This window comes from Halichoerus grypus, chromosome 1 (assembly GCF_964656455.1).
Source record: "Halichoerus grypus chromosome 1, mHalGry1.hap1.1, whole genome shotgun sequence".
NCBI classification, from domain to species: Eukaryota; Metazoa; Chordata; class Mammalia; order Carnivora; family Phocidae; genus Halichoerus; species Halichoerus grypus.
This window is the reverse complement of record NC_135712.1, coordinates 146,361,749-146,377,669: the sequence shown is the minus strand read 5'-3', so window position 1 is coordinate 146,377,669 and position 15,921 is coordinate 146,361,749. Positions and strand designations below refer to the sequence as shown.

At 46.2% G+C, this 15,921-nt stretch overlaps 1 protein-coding gene across 3 annotated transcripts; it reads left to right on the top strand.

Annotated features, from left to right (window-relative positions):
* Positions 1-999: 999 nt before the first annotated feature.
* On the top strand, positions 1,000-15,682 carry ZNF621 (zinc finger protein 621). Of its 3 annotated transcripts, none has more exons than XM_036122985.2 (5): positions 1,000-1,302; positions 1,993-2,078; positions 11,464-11,590; positions 12,168-12,275; positions 13,899-15,682. In XM_036122985.2, exons 1-5 carry the CDS (start codon positions 1,086-1,088, stop codon positions 14,957-14,959), a joined length of 1,599 nt encoding a protein of 532 aa, XP_035978878.1. In that variant the 5' UTR covers positions 1,000-1,085; the 3' UTR covers positions 14,960-15,682. The 3 variants fall into 3 exon arrangements, with proteins under 3 accessions (XP_035978878.1, XP_035978879.1, XP_035978880.1); XM_036122986.2 differs by having other exon boundaries at positions 1,007-1,302; positions 12,171-12,275; XM_036122987.2 differs by having other exon boundaries at positions 1,177-1,695.
* Positions 15,683-15,921: the final 239 nt, after the last annotated feature.

The following is a 15,921-nucleotide window of genomic DNA, read 5'->3' as shown; positions in this document are numbered from 1 at the left end:
CTTGTGATAGAGCCATATCCAGATAGCAAGGATCGTTCTATCTTATAGCAGTGGGAGGCCAATTCCCCTCCATAGCACTGAAGTGCTTGGTGAGTAGGAGGCGTGTATCTGAACATGTGTTCAATAGAAGTAAAGTCCGTTCACGTTGGCAGCCACACTAGCAGGCCATGGTCACTGGAACACGGCGACCCAGTGATTTCCAAAGTCTTGGTCGCTATATTGAGGGCACTGATTGGCTGACTTTCGGAGTGTTTGTCACTGATTGGCTAATTTTCAGGGGTGTTTGCCACTAATTGGTTCATGTTCAGAAACTGGGGCTGCCATTGATTTGCTAACTTTCAGAAGCAAATTGGGACCACCTAAGTGAGACTGTCACTCTATTGGCTGATTTGCAGAACATGTGTACTGACCCAAAGTTGTGCAAATTAACGGCAATTACTTGAAAATGAAAAACAGATAACTTTAATCTGTTAATTCTGTTTTAACTTCACACAGCCAAACCTGCAGGAGAGACTGTTAAGGGATTATCCAGATCTTTATTTATGGAAGGTATGATTTTTTTTTTTTTTTTTAGCCAGTGTTGACAGTGAAATTATTTAGTGCCAGTTACCGGGTGGAAAAATAGCTCTAAACTACAGATTTTTTGGGTAAATTTATTGGGAAAAGCTAAACAGAGGACATGTCAATACAGAACAAAATCATCTAACATAGGACATGTCCTGTATATACAGGATGCCTGGCAAATTCAGTCACCATTATGTTGGTAGCTAAATGGGTCTGTCCTAAAAGGACCCACACGTGCAGGTCCTGGGAAGGGAGAGGGCTTTACACGGGTGGACGTTCCTAAGGGCGGCCCAGCTTGGGGGACCCAAGCAGTGTCCTTGGCTTGGGTCTCTAAGAGGTGAAACACCGGGAGCCATTCTCCCCACAGCAGCGCAGGCCGGGTGACGCTCGGAATAAAGGCGGCCGACCGCGGACGGGCTTTCCGTTAACCCGGGCCCACCTGGGTCTAGACGGGGCACCAGAGCCGCAGCGTGCCTGACCCCTAGAGGCTGCAGCGGCCGCAGCGGGGGAGGCACCGGCCAATGAGCAGGCCGGCAGCGGCCCGCCCGCAACCCCGCCTCTTCCGCGCGGCCGGCCGGGCCACGTGGGCCGGGCCGCGGGGACCACAGAGACGGGCTGCCTCCGCGCGGCCTAGAGGGGCGTTGGGCGCTCGCGCTCGCTTCCGCATCGGCTTGCCTCTACCAGCGTTCTGGTGTTCGGAGAGGGAGAGCGTGGGTTCCAGCGAGTTCTACGTGCAAGGTCCGCCCGGCGTCGGCTTCCTCGTTTTCCCTGGCGGCTCGTCAGCGCCCCCGACCCCTGAACTCGGGCCCAGTGTCGGCTCACCCCCTCTCCCTGACTCGGAGCTCGGGCGCCTGGGCCTCGCAGAAGCCGCCCGAGGTGGCTGCGCGGCCTTGTAGAGCCGTGGCCCAGCCCCCTGCCCACCGAGGCGTGATCCTCTTTTCTGTCCTAAAGAACTTGGCCCAACAGCCTCCCGCGCCCACTACTGACGTTTCTGTTTAGGGTCTCTGATTCCCCGGTCGGGTCTCCGGTCAGCATCACCCACTGGAACACTGAGTAACTGTTAATCCGCATCTTGCCATCTCTGTCCCTCCTTTCCATTGGCTCCGTTTTTGGGTCAACGTCATGGTTCCTGTAAGTGCGCTTTTAGGTTTGTTCAGACCCAACACTAGGGATAGGATTTGTCTTAGATCCCTCCGTCCACTGCGTGTGAATGGGCTCAGGAACACTCTTGGACTGAGCAGGAAGATGAGAATTGTCCCGAGGACCAGGCAGAGCAGTTCATGAGGTTGTTGGGGGCCGTAAGCCACAGGGGGGGTGGGGGGCTGAGAGAGTCTCCTGCCAGTGCTGGAAATGAGACTGGGAAGGCTATAGGCGGCTGTGGGTGTTGTAGGACAGGCTGCAAAGCATTCATCGCTCTTCTTCTCTTAGCTCCTAAGGTTCTTGCTTTTCCAAATCAAGAAGACAGTGCACGAAGCCAGGGGACATCAGCCATGCTCCAAACATCTTGGCCTCAGGTGAGCTGAGCTTCCTTTCAGTCTTTGAAAATTAAGTTAGCTATCAGGTAATTAGGAAAGGACCAAAAAGGCCTGACTTGGCCACGCTCTAATTTCCCCCTTAAGTTTATCTCCGTAGCTATGGTTGTAAATAGTGGTGGAGGAGATAAGAGTTCTGTGTATGAGAGTGATGAGTGTGGATGTGTAGGTTTAAGTGGGAAAAGAGGCACCCAAGCTAAGAAATTCTCTCTCAATGTGGAAAATCCAGATCGTGTTCTGCAAATAAAAGTTGCCTACTGAGATCAGAGAAATTCTGTATTGAAGAAATTGTTCCACAAATTGTAGAGGTATCCCAGGGAGACCAGCATTGTTCTTTCCTTACGCACTTTGTAAGTACATAGTACTGGATAATGCAGACAAGTTTCCTTTTCTTATGGAAAGTACCTGCTAGCAAAGTGGAATAGTCTGTAAACAAACTAGTAAGTTAATTACATGTTGCTAAAGTGCAGTGCTTCTCAAAAGTGTGGTCCCCACATGGGCAGCATCTATATCCCTGGGAGGTCATTAGAATTGCAAATTCTTGGGCCCCGCCCTAGACCCAGAATCAGACTGGGGAGGACTGTGAGTGGGGCCAGGAATCAGTTGTAACAAGCTCTTCAGGTGACTTTTTTTTAAAAAGATATTATTTATTTGAGAGAGAGAGAGAGCATGAACAGGGGGAGGGGCAGAAGGAGAAGCAGACCCCCTCCCACTGAGCAGGGAGTCTGCTGTGGGGCTCCATCCCAGGAGTCTGGGACCATGACCTGAACCAGAAGGCAGATGCCTAACCGACTGAGCCACCAGGCGCCCCTCTTCAGGTGATTCTTATGCCCATACCTTTTCAAATCTGAGAAGCCTTGAAGAAGCTCCCTCTCAAGGTAGTGGTCAGGGAAGCCCTCATGGAGGTAGTAACATGGGGGTTGAGATCCCAAGAATGAGCTAGAAACAGTTTTGGGAAGCACTGAAGAGAGAGTTAACGAAGAGCTTTCCAGAGAGAAGGATGGCAAATGCAAAGGCTCTATAGTCTGGGAGAAACCTGGTGTACTCTAGAAACAGGGAGAGGTCAAAGAAAATAGTTGACTGTGAGGTGGGAGAAGTAGGCACATATCTTGTAGGACACTGTAAAGACTGATTTCTATTCTGAGTTCAGTGGGAAGGTGCTGAAGGATTATTAAGCAGGGTAGGTGACATGGTTGGTTATATGTATTAAAAAGATTTTCCAGCAGACTTTGGGTGGCTCAGTTGGTAGAGCATGTGACTCTTGATCTCAGCATCGTGAGCTCAAGCCCCATGGCCCCAAGTTGGATGTAGAGATTACTTAAAAAAAAAAAAAAAAAAAAAAGATTTTTCCAGCCCCAGTGGTGAGTTGGTTGTAGAAGGGTGTGAGTCAGTTAGAAGCATATTGTAGTCCAGATAAGAGATAAATATTGTCCTTTTTAAAAAAATAGGCTTTATTTTCAGAGAAGTTTTGGGTTCATAATAAAATGGAATAGAAAGCACAGAGAGTTTCCATACACACCCTGCCTCCATACATGCATAGCCTATTATCTTTTTATTTTTTTAATTTTTGTTTATTTATTAAGTAAACTCTACCCCCAACATGGGGCTCAAACTCATGAACCTGAGATCACATGCTCTAAGGACTGAGCCAGCCAGGCACCCCTAAAAATTTTTTTTGAGTGTAGTTGACACACAATGTTACATTAGTTGGAGTGTAACATAGTGATTTGGTAAGTTTATACATTATGCTACTCTCGCCACAAGCATGGTTACCATCTTTCACCCTGTAACACTGTTACAGTGTCATTCACTATATTCCTTATGTGGTACCTTTTATTTCTATGATTTATTCATTCCCTAACTGGAAGCCTGTGTGTCCCTCTCCCCTTCACCCATTTTGCCTATCCTCCCCCACTCCCTGTAACCATCAGTTCTCTGTATTTACCAATCTGATTCTGCTTTTTGTTTATTCATTTTTCTTTTTTAGATTCCACATATGAATGAAATTATATGCTGTTGTCTTTCTTAGTCTGACTTATTTCATTAGCATTAATACCCTCTAGGTACATCCATGTTGTTGCAAATGACAATCTCTGGGCGCCTGGGTGGCTCAGTCGGTTAAGCGTCTGCCTCCGGCTCAGGTCATGATCTCAGGGTCCTGGGATCGAGCCCCTGCTCAGCGAGGAGTCTGCTTCTCCCTCTCCCTCTGCTGCTCCCCCTGCCTGTGCTCTCTTGCTCTCTCTGTCAAATAAAGAAATAAAAATCTAAAAAAAACAACAACAAAAAAACACAAGAAACAACAAGTGTTGGGGAGGATCAGGAGAAAGGGGAATGCTCTTGCACTGTTGGTGGGAATGCGAACTGGTGCCCCTCCCCCCGCTCGTGCTCGCTCGCTCGCTCTCTTTCACTCTCTCTCAAATAAATAAATAAAATCTTAAAAAAAAACAACCAACCAAACAAAAACCAAATGACACAATCTCATCCTTTTTATGGCTGCAGAATATTTCCGTGTGTGTGTGTGTGTGTGTGTGTGTGTGTGTGTATCACATCTTCCTTATCCATTTGTCTATTGATGGACACTTAGGTTGAATCCATATCGTGGCTATTTAAATAATGCTGCATTACACATAGGGACACATGTATCTTTTTGCGTTAGTGTAATTCCACTACTGGGTAGTGGATCACATGGTATTCTGTTTTTAACTTTTTGAGGAACCTCCGTACTGTTTTCCACAGCTGCTGCACCGGTGTCCTTCCCACCAGTAGCATGCATGTGTTCCCTTTTCTCCGCATCCTCACCCACACTTGTTACTGTCTTTTTGATTTTAGCCATTCTGGCCGGTGTGAGGTGATACCTCATTGTGGTTTTGATTTGCATTTCCCTGATGATGAGTGATGTTGGGCATCTTTTCTCATGTGTCTGTTGGCCATCTGTAGGTCTTTGGAGAAATATCTATTCAAGTTCTCTGCCCATTTTTTAATCAGATTTTTTTGTTTGTTTTTTTGGTGTAGAGTTGTATAAGTTCCTTATATATTTTATATATTTTTGGATATTAACTCTTTATTGGGTATATTATTTGTAAATATCTTCTCCCATTCAATAGGTTGTCTTTTTGTTTTGTTGATGGTTTCCTTTGCTGTGCAAAAGCTTTTTACTTTGGTATAGTCCCAGTAGTTTATTTTTGCTTTTGTTTCCTTTGCCTTAGAGGACACATCTAGAAAAATGTTGCTATGGCTGATGTCAGAGAAATTACTGCTGTGTTCTCTCTAAGGATTTTTATGGTTTCAGGTCTCACTTTTAGGTCTTTAATCCATTTTGGGTTTATTTTTGTATATGGTGTAGGAAAGTGGTTCAGTTTCAGTCTTTTGCACGAAGCTGTCCAGTTTTCTCAGCACCATTTATTGAAGAGACTGTCTTTTCCCCATTGTGTGTTCTTGCCTCCTTTGCCACAGAGTAATTGACCATATAAGTGTGGATTTATTTCTGGACTCTCTTTTTTATTCCATTGATCTGTGTGTCTATTTTGTGCCAGTACCATACTGTTTTGATTACTACAACTTAGTAGTGTATCTTGAAATATGGAATTGTGATACCTCCAGCTTTGTTTTTCTGTCTCAAGATTGCTCTGGCTATTCTTAGCCTTCCCCATAATCAGCATCCCACACTAGAGTGGTACTTTTGTTACAACTGATGAACCTACACTGACACGTCATAATCACCCCAAGTCCGTAGTTTACATTAGGGTTCATTCTTGGTGTTGAACATTCTGTGGGTTACAAATACATAATGAGATGTATCCATCATTATAGAATCATACAGAGTATTATTATAGTATCATACAGGGTATTTTCATGCTCCTAAAAATCCTCTGTGCTGTACCTCTTCATCCCTAGCTCCTTGGCAACATTTTTTTTTTGCTGTCTTCAAAGTTTTGTTACGTAGTTGGAATTGTACAGTATGTAGCTTTTTCAGATTGGTTTCTTTCACTTGGTTATATGCATTTAAGTTTCCTCTATGACTTCTCATAGCTTTATAGCATAATTCTTTTTAGCGCTGAATAACATTCCATAGTCTGGATGTACCACAGTTTATCCATTCAGCTCTATTGAAGGACATCTTGCTTGCTTCCAAGTTTTGGCAATTATGAATAAAGCTGTTATAAACATCTGTGTGCCGGTTTTTATATGGATATAAGTTTTCAACTCATTTGGGAAGATCCCAAGGAGCATGATTGCTGGATCATATGGTAAGAGTATGTTTAGTTTTGTAAGAAACTACCAAACTGCCTTCCAGAGTGGCTGCGCCATTTTGCATTCCTGTCCGCAATAAATGAGATTTCCTGTTGCTCCACATCCTCACTAGCATTTGGTGTTTTCGGTGTTCTAGGTTTTGGCCATTCTAGTGGTATCTCAGTGTTTTAATATATGTTTTCCTGTTGACATATGATGTAGAGCGTCTTTTCATATACCTGTGTGCCATCTCTGTATCTTCTTTGTGAGGTATCTCTTCTCATCTTTTGCACATGTTTTAATGGAGTTGTTTGTTACCTTTGAGATTTAAGAGTTCTTTGTGTATTTTGGTGAAGTCCTTTATCAAATAGGTCTTTTCAACTATATTTTCCCTGTGGTGGCTTGTTTTATCATTTTTTAAAAAAAGATTTTATTTGTCAGAGAGAGAGTGAGAGAGAGCATGTGAGTGCACACAAGCAGGGGAAGCGGCAAGCAGAGGGAGAAGCAGACTCTCCACTGAGCAGGGAGCCTGATGCGGGACTTGATCCCAGGACCCTAGGATCATGACCTGAGCCGAAGGCAGATGCTTAACTGACTAAGCCACCCAGGTGTCCCTTCTCATTTTCTTATATCCTATTTTTTTTTTCTTTTAGTTTTTAAAAGGAAGATGTATTTGACAAGTTTCACTTAGTTCAATACACCTAAAAGGAAATCACAATACAATGAAAGATTTAAATCAAGGCCTCAGAATTAAATACAAACACCCAAGACCAAAATCCTAAAGTATCTAAAATTTTCTCCATTAATTTAATTTAATTTTATTGTTTTTTTAAAAGATTTTTATTTATTTGAGAGTGGGAGCGAGAGAGATCACAGAGGGAGAGGGAGAAGCAGACTCACCACTGAGCAGGGAGCCTGATGCAGGGCTCAATCCCAGGACCCTGGGATCATGACCTGAGCCGAAGGCAGACACTTAACCGACTTGAGCCACCCAGGCACCCCTGAAATATTGGCCTTTTAATGTAGGGGTTAATTCCTGCTCATCTTTTCTTTCAAAACTTCTTTTCTTCAAACCATTTTGGGTAGTCCTCCACACTTACTTTTCAGGTGACACTGTTGTTGTTGTTGCTGTTATTATTTATTTGTTTATTTATTTTTAAGATTCTATTTATTTGTCAGAGAGAGAGAGAGCACAAGCAGGGGGAGCGGCAAGCAGAGGGGGAGAAGCAGGCTGCCTGATGAGCAGGGAGCCCAATGCGGAACTTGATCCCAGGACTCTGGGATCATGACCTGAGCTGAAGGCAGATGCTTAACCAACTGAGCCACCCAGGGGTCCCTATTATTATTATTTTTAAAAGCAGGCTCCACGTCCAATGTGGGGCTTCAACTCATAATCCTGAGATCAAGAGTCCCGTGTTCTATGGACTGAGCCAGCCAGGTGCCCCTCAGATGACTTTAAATGACCTTTTTTCTGCACAGATGTCATTGACTCTTTTGGTGGGAGCGTGGGTTTTATTGAATTCCGAGGCACAATTGGATATAATTGTTTACAAATTTGATTCTTCCCACTCAGAAACACTGTTTCTCCTTTATTTCTGTGTGTTCATCTTGGTCTTGCACATTTTTGTTAGGGCTAGTCTTAGCTATTTGTATATGAATGACATCTATTTTCTCCCATTTTATTTTCTTCTTTTTTTTTTTTTAAAAGATTTTATTTTTATGTAATCTCTACACTCACCAAGGGGGCCAGAACGTACCACCCTGAGATCAAGAGTCACGTGCTCTACCAACTGAGCCAACCAGGCACCCCCCCCTTTTTATCTTCTAATTGTTACGGTATTTAGGAAAGCTAGTGATTCCGTTTACTTACCCTATCTGTAGCCAACTTAATGAGTTATTTTGTCGGTTCTAACTATTTTCCATTTATTCCCTTGGCTCTTGGGTATTTTTAGGCAGATAGTTACTTCATCTGCAAGCAAAGATGTTTAGGTGCATTTCCTGCATTTATGCTCCTTTTTTAGTTTTTTACAGAAGGGGGAATCTCTGCTCATGGTAAAGTACCAGCCATCAATTTGAGGGGATATGCTCTGGCATTTTACTCAGGGTGGTATTTGCTGGTGTTTTTTTTTTTTTTTTTAAAGATTTTATTTATTTGACAGAGAGAGACACAGTGAGAGAGGGAACACAAGCAGGGGGAGTGGGGGAGGGAGAAGCAGGCTTCCCGCGGAGCAGGGAGCCTGATGTGGGGCTCGATCCCAGGACCCTGGGATCATGACCTGAGCCGAAGGCAGACGCTTAACGACTAAGCCACCCAGGCACCCCTTGCTGGTGTTTTCTGACCCTCTTCATAAGTTAAAAAAAAATTATTTATGGTCAAATCATTTCTAAATTCATTTAGCAAATTTATATTAAGCAGCTAGTATCTGCCGGGCACTGGACTGTGTGTTAGTGAACCGGTTATGAACAAAACAGTCCTTGCCTCTATGTTCTTTTGGAGGGAGATCGATAATGAACAATCTGATTTGTTGGATGATGAGAAAGGCTGTGGAGAAAAATAAGGTGAGGTACATGGGGACCATCCATGGGAGAAAAAAAAGGTATATACACAACCCAACTACCTTAAAGCAGTAAGTTTTCCTTTTTCCAGACTCTGGAACCCTGGGGATATTGGGTGGCAGGTGGGAGGGACAGTGGGGGAGGAAGAGATTGGTGGCGAAGCCTGGGAGGAGGAGGAGGAGGTTGTGAGAGCAGCCCTGGAGAAGTGAGGAAGTGAGGTCTGACTTGCTCTACGTGGAGGTGAACTTTGGTTCACCTGTGGTCCTGTGGTTGGTGTCCTTAGAGGCCTTACCACCTTGTGGTTCTGTCTAGTGTTGGGATTTTTTTTGGCTCAGATTATTTTGGGGGCCCTTTGGACCTTGTCATTGCCCAGTTTAAAGACCACTTCTTGCTTTGAGGAGTGTCCACATTTGTTCTTTTTCTTTCAGTGTCTCCTTTTGAACTGGGTTCCCTAATTGTTGTTTTAAAAGGACACCCTCTGGGCTCCTGGGTAGCTCAGTCAGTTAAGTGTCCAGTTTCGACTCAGGTCATGATCTTGGTTTTGGCTCAGGTCATAATCTCAGGGTCATGAGATCGAGCCCCTCATCAGGCGCCACAGTGAGCCTGCTTAGGATTCTCTCTCTCCCTCCGTCCTCCCCCCAGCTCCAACCCCCACTCACGCTCTCGCTCTCTCTCCCTAAAAAAAATAAAATAAAAGGGCACCCTCATAAGGACCTGAGTGTAGAGTGGCCATGAACAGTGTGCCAGCATTTATCCTTGGGATACATTTCTTCCAGGCTTTCTCCAAGAGCAGTTACAGTAGTCTTCCTTTCTCCCCGGCCCCGGTGCTGCCCCCAGTGCAAGGCCGCTACCCAGAGAGACAGGGGCACACAGAGTTAGGGGCTTAGCTGAGCCTCTCTTGGTAGGTGTTTTCACTTTTGGTGATTGGAAGAAAAAGGCCGACTGCATAGGGTACTGAATATCTCCTAGGATGTGGACTCGGGGGGAGGGGGGGGCAACAAGGTGAGAAGGCACAGGAGTCATGAAAACTCCAATGTGAGAATCTAGTTTCTGTGGTCTGTGCTACCCCACTGTAGAAGCAGAGAAGGTAGCCAGTGGACACCATTAGGGATTGCTCTTGGGCCTCATGGAAGGTTCAGAGCTCTGGCTCCCGGGGTGGTATGTGAGGTTTTGAAAGGGCTGACCCCTCAGTCCACACTCGGGGAGGGAGTCCCTGTGGCTTGGAGGGAGCATGGTGAGGACAGATTGACAGGTGCTGTTGGGAGTTAGGAGTTTGAGAAACTGTTCTTCAGAGGTAGGACAGCACCAGGTAATGATGAGGATCAGGGCGAGCCATGTTTTAGGGGAAGCTCGTGAGTCCGGTATAGGAGGCAACCTGGTGTGTGGGAAGAGCCCAGGTCTGCTGTTTGATGGATCTGGGCTGAAATCCCAGCTCAACCAGTTCCTGTCTGTGTGGTCTTGGACAAAGTAATTAATCTTTCTGAACCTTAGTTTCATCATGTGAAAATGGGAGTAATAATTCCTACTTCATATATATGTTTTAAGATTAAAGGACATACAGGGGCGCCTGGGTGGCTCAGTCAGTTAAGCGTCTGACTCCTGATTTTAGCTCAGGTCATGATCTCAGGGTCCTGTGGTTAGCAGGGAGTCAGCTTGAGATTCTCTCCCTCTCCCTCTGCCCCTCCTGCTTGTGTGTGCTTGTGTGCTCTCTTTGTCAAATGAATGAATGAATGAATGAATGAATGGATCTTTAAAAAAGAAGATTAAATGAAATACATGTCCTAAAGGTACCCGCCTAAGAACTTGGTGCCTAGGTCTTAATTAATAAGTATGAATTCCCTTCATCCTTGGGAACGTGGATGGCTCCAGGGGGAGGCAGAGAGGGGCCCATCTTGGCAGGTGGGATGGAACTCAAGACTAGGGGATGGATCTGTGTCCAGAGACAGGAAATTCCAGGTTTTCTTTGAAGATGGGTGGTTCAGAGAAAAGGCCAGAACAGGCAGGCTGCAGGTTTCCTTCAAGAGAGCTTTCTGATAAGGTAAGAAGGTATAAAAAGAAATTTGCAGAATGCTGGAAATATCTTTAAGGAGTAGCTCGTCTGCACTAGTGGAAATGTTGGGGAAGACCAAGGAGACACAGGGTGCAGGGAACAAACGGGGGTGCATGTGTACTCTGGGTGGGTGGAGACAGGGTGAGTGGCGGCAGCTTGCAGTGGCTGGTGTATAGAAAACAGGGTGACAGGATTGCAGCCTACAAGAGGGCAGGAGGTGCCAGAGAGACAGAGTCAGGAACATGGGGTTGATGCAGTGACCAGGCAGAGAGCCCCAGCTGCCAGGCTGTGAGATGGGGATGACAGTTTGGGGCCTCAGAGCCATGCAGATGGAAGAGTGTTGGGGTTCTCCATTTGGAAGTGGGAACATTGGCTGAGGGCTTGCCCCTTTGGGTGCTGGGCGCTCTTCTCACTAGAGCAAACCTTCCAGGAGGCTCAGAGTTGAAGACCCTGGCAGGTCCGCCTCTTCCCTGCAGCTCAGGCCTCTCTTCTGCCCTCACACAGGGCTTGAGCAGGAACTTGTTGTTTCAGGAGCCAGTGACCTTTGAGGACGTGGCCGTGTACTTCACCCAGAATCAATGGGCCAGCCTGGACCCCATGCAGAGGGCCCTGTACCGGGAGGTGATGCTGGAGAATTATGCGAGTGTGGCTTCCCTGGGTAAGGACTCTCTCTGTGGTCCTTTGTCATAGTTTGACATCTTCCTCAGATGTTTTGGGGCTTCTAGAAGTCCTTGGATTTGATGACTTCAGAGATTAGTTCTGCAGTCCCCAGCCTCTGGAGATGCTGGGTGAGGAAATAAATCCCTGGTTCCCTCTGGTTTTGAAATCAGAGTTCCCTACATCCCGGAAGGGCATGGTTCTGGGCCCTGGCGGGGAGGATGCTTCCCTGTGCCCTAGGTGAGCCCTTTGTTCCTCCATGCTGCCAGTGTTCTAGAGATGTTGTCCTCCCCCTATGGGAATCAGTACCTATGTTCTTCCTGAGGGCATCTCTTCCTTTAGGTCAGGGCGAGATTGCAGTTTCTTCCTGAGGAGAATGGCTGTCTCCTTGGCCTTGCCTTGGAGCATAGTTTGGAGCTCTTCCTCAGCACCCCTTGATAGCTCAGCTGGTCTCCTGGGCATTTCATCCCATCCCTCCCTCCCTCCCCCTATTAGCCTGTTGTGAGGTGGGCCGAGCGAGATCTCAGGAAAGCTCTGGAAGTCTTCCCTCAACTTGTTTTTCCTTTTTCTTGCTGGAGTAGTGTTTCCATTCCCCAAACCTGATCTGGTCTCCCAGCTGGAGAGAGGGGAAGCGCCATGGGGCCCAGATCCCTGGGAAGCAGAGGTTTTGAGAGGCATCTGTCCAGGTGAGTAAGAGAACCTAGTGGTTTCTGCTTTTGCCTTCCCAGTTTCTTAGAAATGTTTCTCCTGCAGCAGGGAAGCCGTGGCTCCCTGTCGTTTGTAAGGCAGTACTCAGTGCACTCTCTGACCTCTGCCCAGTTCCGGCCCTGAGCCTGGGAAGACCAGTCCCCAGGAGTGTGTGGCTACTCACCTCCCACAGAAAAGCTGTGACCCAGTGCTCTTAAACCACTTCTTTTCTCACTTACCAGTGGAAATACTTAATTTTAAGCCAGTTTTATGCAAAGAAGTGGGTTTCAGCCATACTTTGAGGAAAGTATGATTCTATGGGTCAGACTGATATATTTGTGCCACAACTATGAATTTTGTTTCTAGGCCTTCAGCAATGAAATAAATGCCTTTATTTTGCCTTTTTAGTGTTTAAGTCACCTAAAAGTTCTATATGCCAGAATCTTTAGGTCTGCATATATTTGTCTTATATACAGCTGTAGAGGGAGAGGCAGGGACTGTTTCTCCACCACTGCACCCAACACACACACACACAGACCCCAGCACATACACACACACACACACACACACGTGCATACATGAACACACGTGCACACACAGCCAACACACACAGCCTAAAATTTCCCTGAGACTGCTCACCATTCCTGGGAGCTCTTGATTACTTGGGTTTTCTTTCTTTTGGAAGAAATTTTCCATATATGCTGTGATTTTGTAAATTGCAGTTCTTTTAGCAGAGCTATGCCTGTGGCCTACAAATCTCCAGTTCAATTTGAGTTCCAGCTGACTTTCTGGAAGAATCTTTTATCCCAGAAGATTATGTGGAATAGTTATTTATTTATTTGCTTTAAGATTTATTTATTTTAGAGAGAGAGAATGAGAAGGAGAGGGAGAGAGAATCCTCAGGCGGACTCCATGCTGAGCACAGAGCCCGATGCGGGGCTCGATCCCACAACCCGGAGATCAGACCTGAGTGGAAATCAAGTCAGACACTTAACCGACTGTGCCACCCAGGTGCTCCAATGTGGAATATTTAAAAATAGAATCATCGAGCCATTATTTAGAATTTAGGATGGTTTCCTGGCTTGCAGGTGGGGACGTTGAAATGCAGTTCTTGAGTTTGGATTGCAGCCCGCTAGACCCCTGCTAGTGCGAGAGCTCTGCCCATCTCTTCTCCCCAGGAGCGCAGATTTCCTTCCCTTTTTGGGGTCTTTCTCTCTCTCTTTCTCTCTCAAAAATTTTCCATTTCTTGGCTGATCCTCTTATCTCATTCTGTTTTCTCTTTTCCCCCGTCTTGCCTTCTTTCCTTTCCATTCTGGAAGGCCTCATCGTGCTCCTTTCATCTGCCTTAGTCCACTTCCCAGCCTTCCTCATAGGAGGCACTTCCTCCTATTTCCAGTGTCATCCTCCCTCCAGTTAGTAGATTATCATTTTTCTTTTTCTCTCTTACGGATGACATATGAGATGTCATATGTATGGTGGAGTATGATCCATCTGTATGGATGCCTGTAGCCACTGCATGAGTATATTTTTCAAAATCACATTCTACAAGAGAAAGCGGGAGCCCTGGATCCTGTTCCCCTCCCAGCTCAGTAACTTGGAACACTTGTGGTTTCCTCGGGCAGGTGGTGAGTCCTGGATCAAGGAGGAGGAGCCAACTGTAAAGCAGGAAGCCTCTGAGGAGGCAGAATTGCCCACAACGCCAGGAGGAGGACTTCTCAGAAACGTTTCCCAGCACTTTGACTTTAAAAGCAAGGCAACATGGCAGACTTTCAGTCTGAATCCGAATCTGATACTTCGGGGTGGGATGAAGTTCTACGAATGTAAAGAATGTGGGAAAATCTTCAGATACAACTCAAAGCTGCTTCGGCACCAGATGAGTCATACTGGGGAAAAGCCCTTCAAGTGTAAGGAATGCGGCAAAGCTTTTAAGTCCAGCTATGACTGTATCGTGCACGAGAAGAATCACATCGGAGAAGGGCCCTATGAATGTAAGGAGTGCGGCAAAGGTTTGAGTTCCAACACGGCCTTGACTCAGCATCAGAGGATCCACACTGGGGAGAAACCGTACGAATGTAAGGAGTGTGGGAAGGCCTTCCGAAGAAGTGCAGCCTATCTGCAGCATCAGAGATTGCACACCGGAGAGAAGCTGTATAAATGCAAGGAATGCTGGAAGGCTTTTGGGTGTCGGTCACTTTTTATCGTCCATCAGAGGGTTCATACGGGGGAGAAGCCCTACCAGTGTGAGGAGTGCGGCAAGGCCTTCACTCAGAAGATAGCCTCCATCCAGCATCAGAGAGTGCACACCGGCGAGAAGCCCTATGAGTGCAAGGTGTGTGGCAAAGCCTTCAAGTGGTATGGCAGTTTTGTTCAGCACCAGAAGTTGCACCCTGTGGAGAAGAAGCCCGCCAAGGTTCTTGGGCCATCCCTGATGAGTCCCCCGTGCCCCCCTCCAGCCTTCTCTGCCATTCCTGTCCAGGGCCCGTGCTCTGCTCCCCCCGTGGCTGCACCTACACTGACCTTTCCACATGTTGTGCTCATTCCTACCTCCGGGCCTTTGTTCGTGCTACTGCCCGCACCTGGAATGCCTTCTTCACCTGTCCAAATAGTGCGTGTCTTCCAGGGCCTTCCTCCCACTGTGAAGCCGTCCCCAGTTATGCTGGTCCCTTCCCCTCATGCCTCATGAGCTTTCTTTCAGCACTCTATGAGCTTTTAGGCCCTGCAGATCTTCAGCTTCACTTGGGTTTCATTTGTATGTGTTTTTTTTTTTTTTACTTTACACGCATGACTACTGTTTCAGCATAAACTCCATTATAACTTATACTGAAAGACTGTTTATGTATTTTCTTCCAGGGAGAAAGTGAAACTACCTGACCTTTGCACTGGTCTCTTTCAGGCTTGAACAGTAATGGCTGTATCTGCACTGTGGGGGTGCGGGTATTAGAAGGGCTGGCAGGACACTTGGTTGCCTGAGAGTATCTGGGAGAGAGGCTCCCCTGCGCCGGGCCATTGTGGTTAGAGCCAAGCGGCTTGGGGGAGGCAGAAGAAGCACGCAGGAACCGGGGCGAGGGTTGGGGGGGAGGGGAGTGCTGGAATCCACTTCCAGCAACAGACTCAGAAATTAATGCAGCTTGTTCAGTGGGCTAAGGTGGTCCATCAATGCAATCGAAGTCATGTTGCCCTTGGCATGGATCATTGAGGATCTCCTGTGTCTATGCAAAAGATCATGTGAGATAACCAGTGAAAAACTAATGTATGCAGTGATCACAATCATTTATGTGATTGATAGCAATCATGTTTTTAAACACAAAGTGTGTGTTTTTTTTTCCTTTAGTTTTGCTCTTGACATTTAGATGTTTCTTTTTAACTTTGGTTTCCTAAGTAAATACACACCAAAGTATTCATCTTTGTTCCATGTGTTGTGTACATTTTTCTCCTTGGGCATTCTGGTTTTCTGTTTGCAAGCATTGGCTTCTGCATTTTCTGTTCTCCAGATAGCATGAACTGTAACTATGAATTTGGTGAATTATGAAAGAAATAGCATCTGTGTAAAGCCAATGTGGGGGAAATCTGAATAAGTCTCCAAAATTATTTTTTTAGGAATAGAGAGAGCTGTGTGGTGGGTCAGTGGCTAAACTTCTGTGATAG

What these genes read in the sequence shown, in the direction of transcription:
- ZNF621 (XM_036122985.2), top strand. Translation starts at nt 1,086, where the DNA reads ATGAGCAGGCCGGCAGCGGCCCGCCCGCAACCCCGCCTCTTCCGCGCG. An exon ending in TCCAAACATCTTGGCCTCAG is followed by an intron (nt 2,079 to 11,463) that starts GTGAGCTGAGCT and finishes TTGTTGTTTCAG; the next exon opens with GAGCCAGTGACCTTTGAGGA. An exon ending in TTTGAGAGGCATCTGTCCAG is followed by an intron (nt 12,276 to 13,898) that starts GTGAGTAAGAGA and finishes TTCCTCGGGCAG; the next exon opens with GTGGTGAGTCCTGGATCAAG.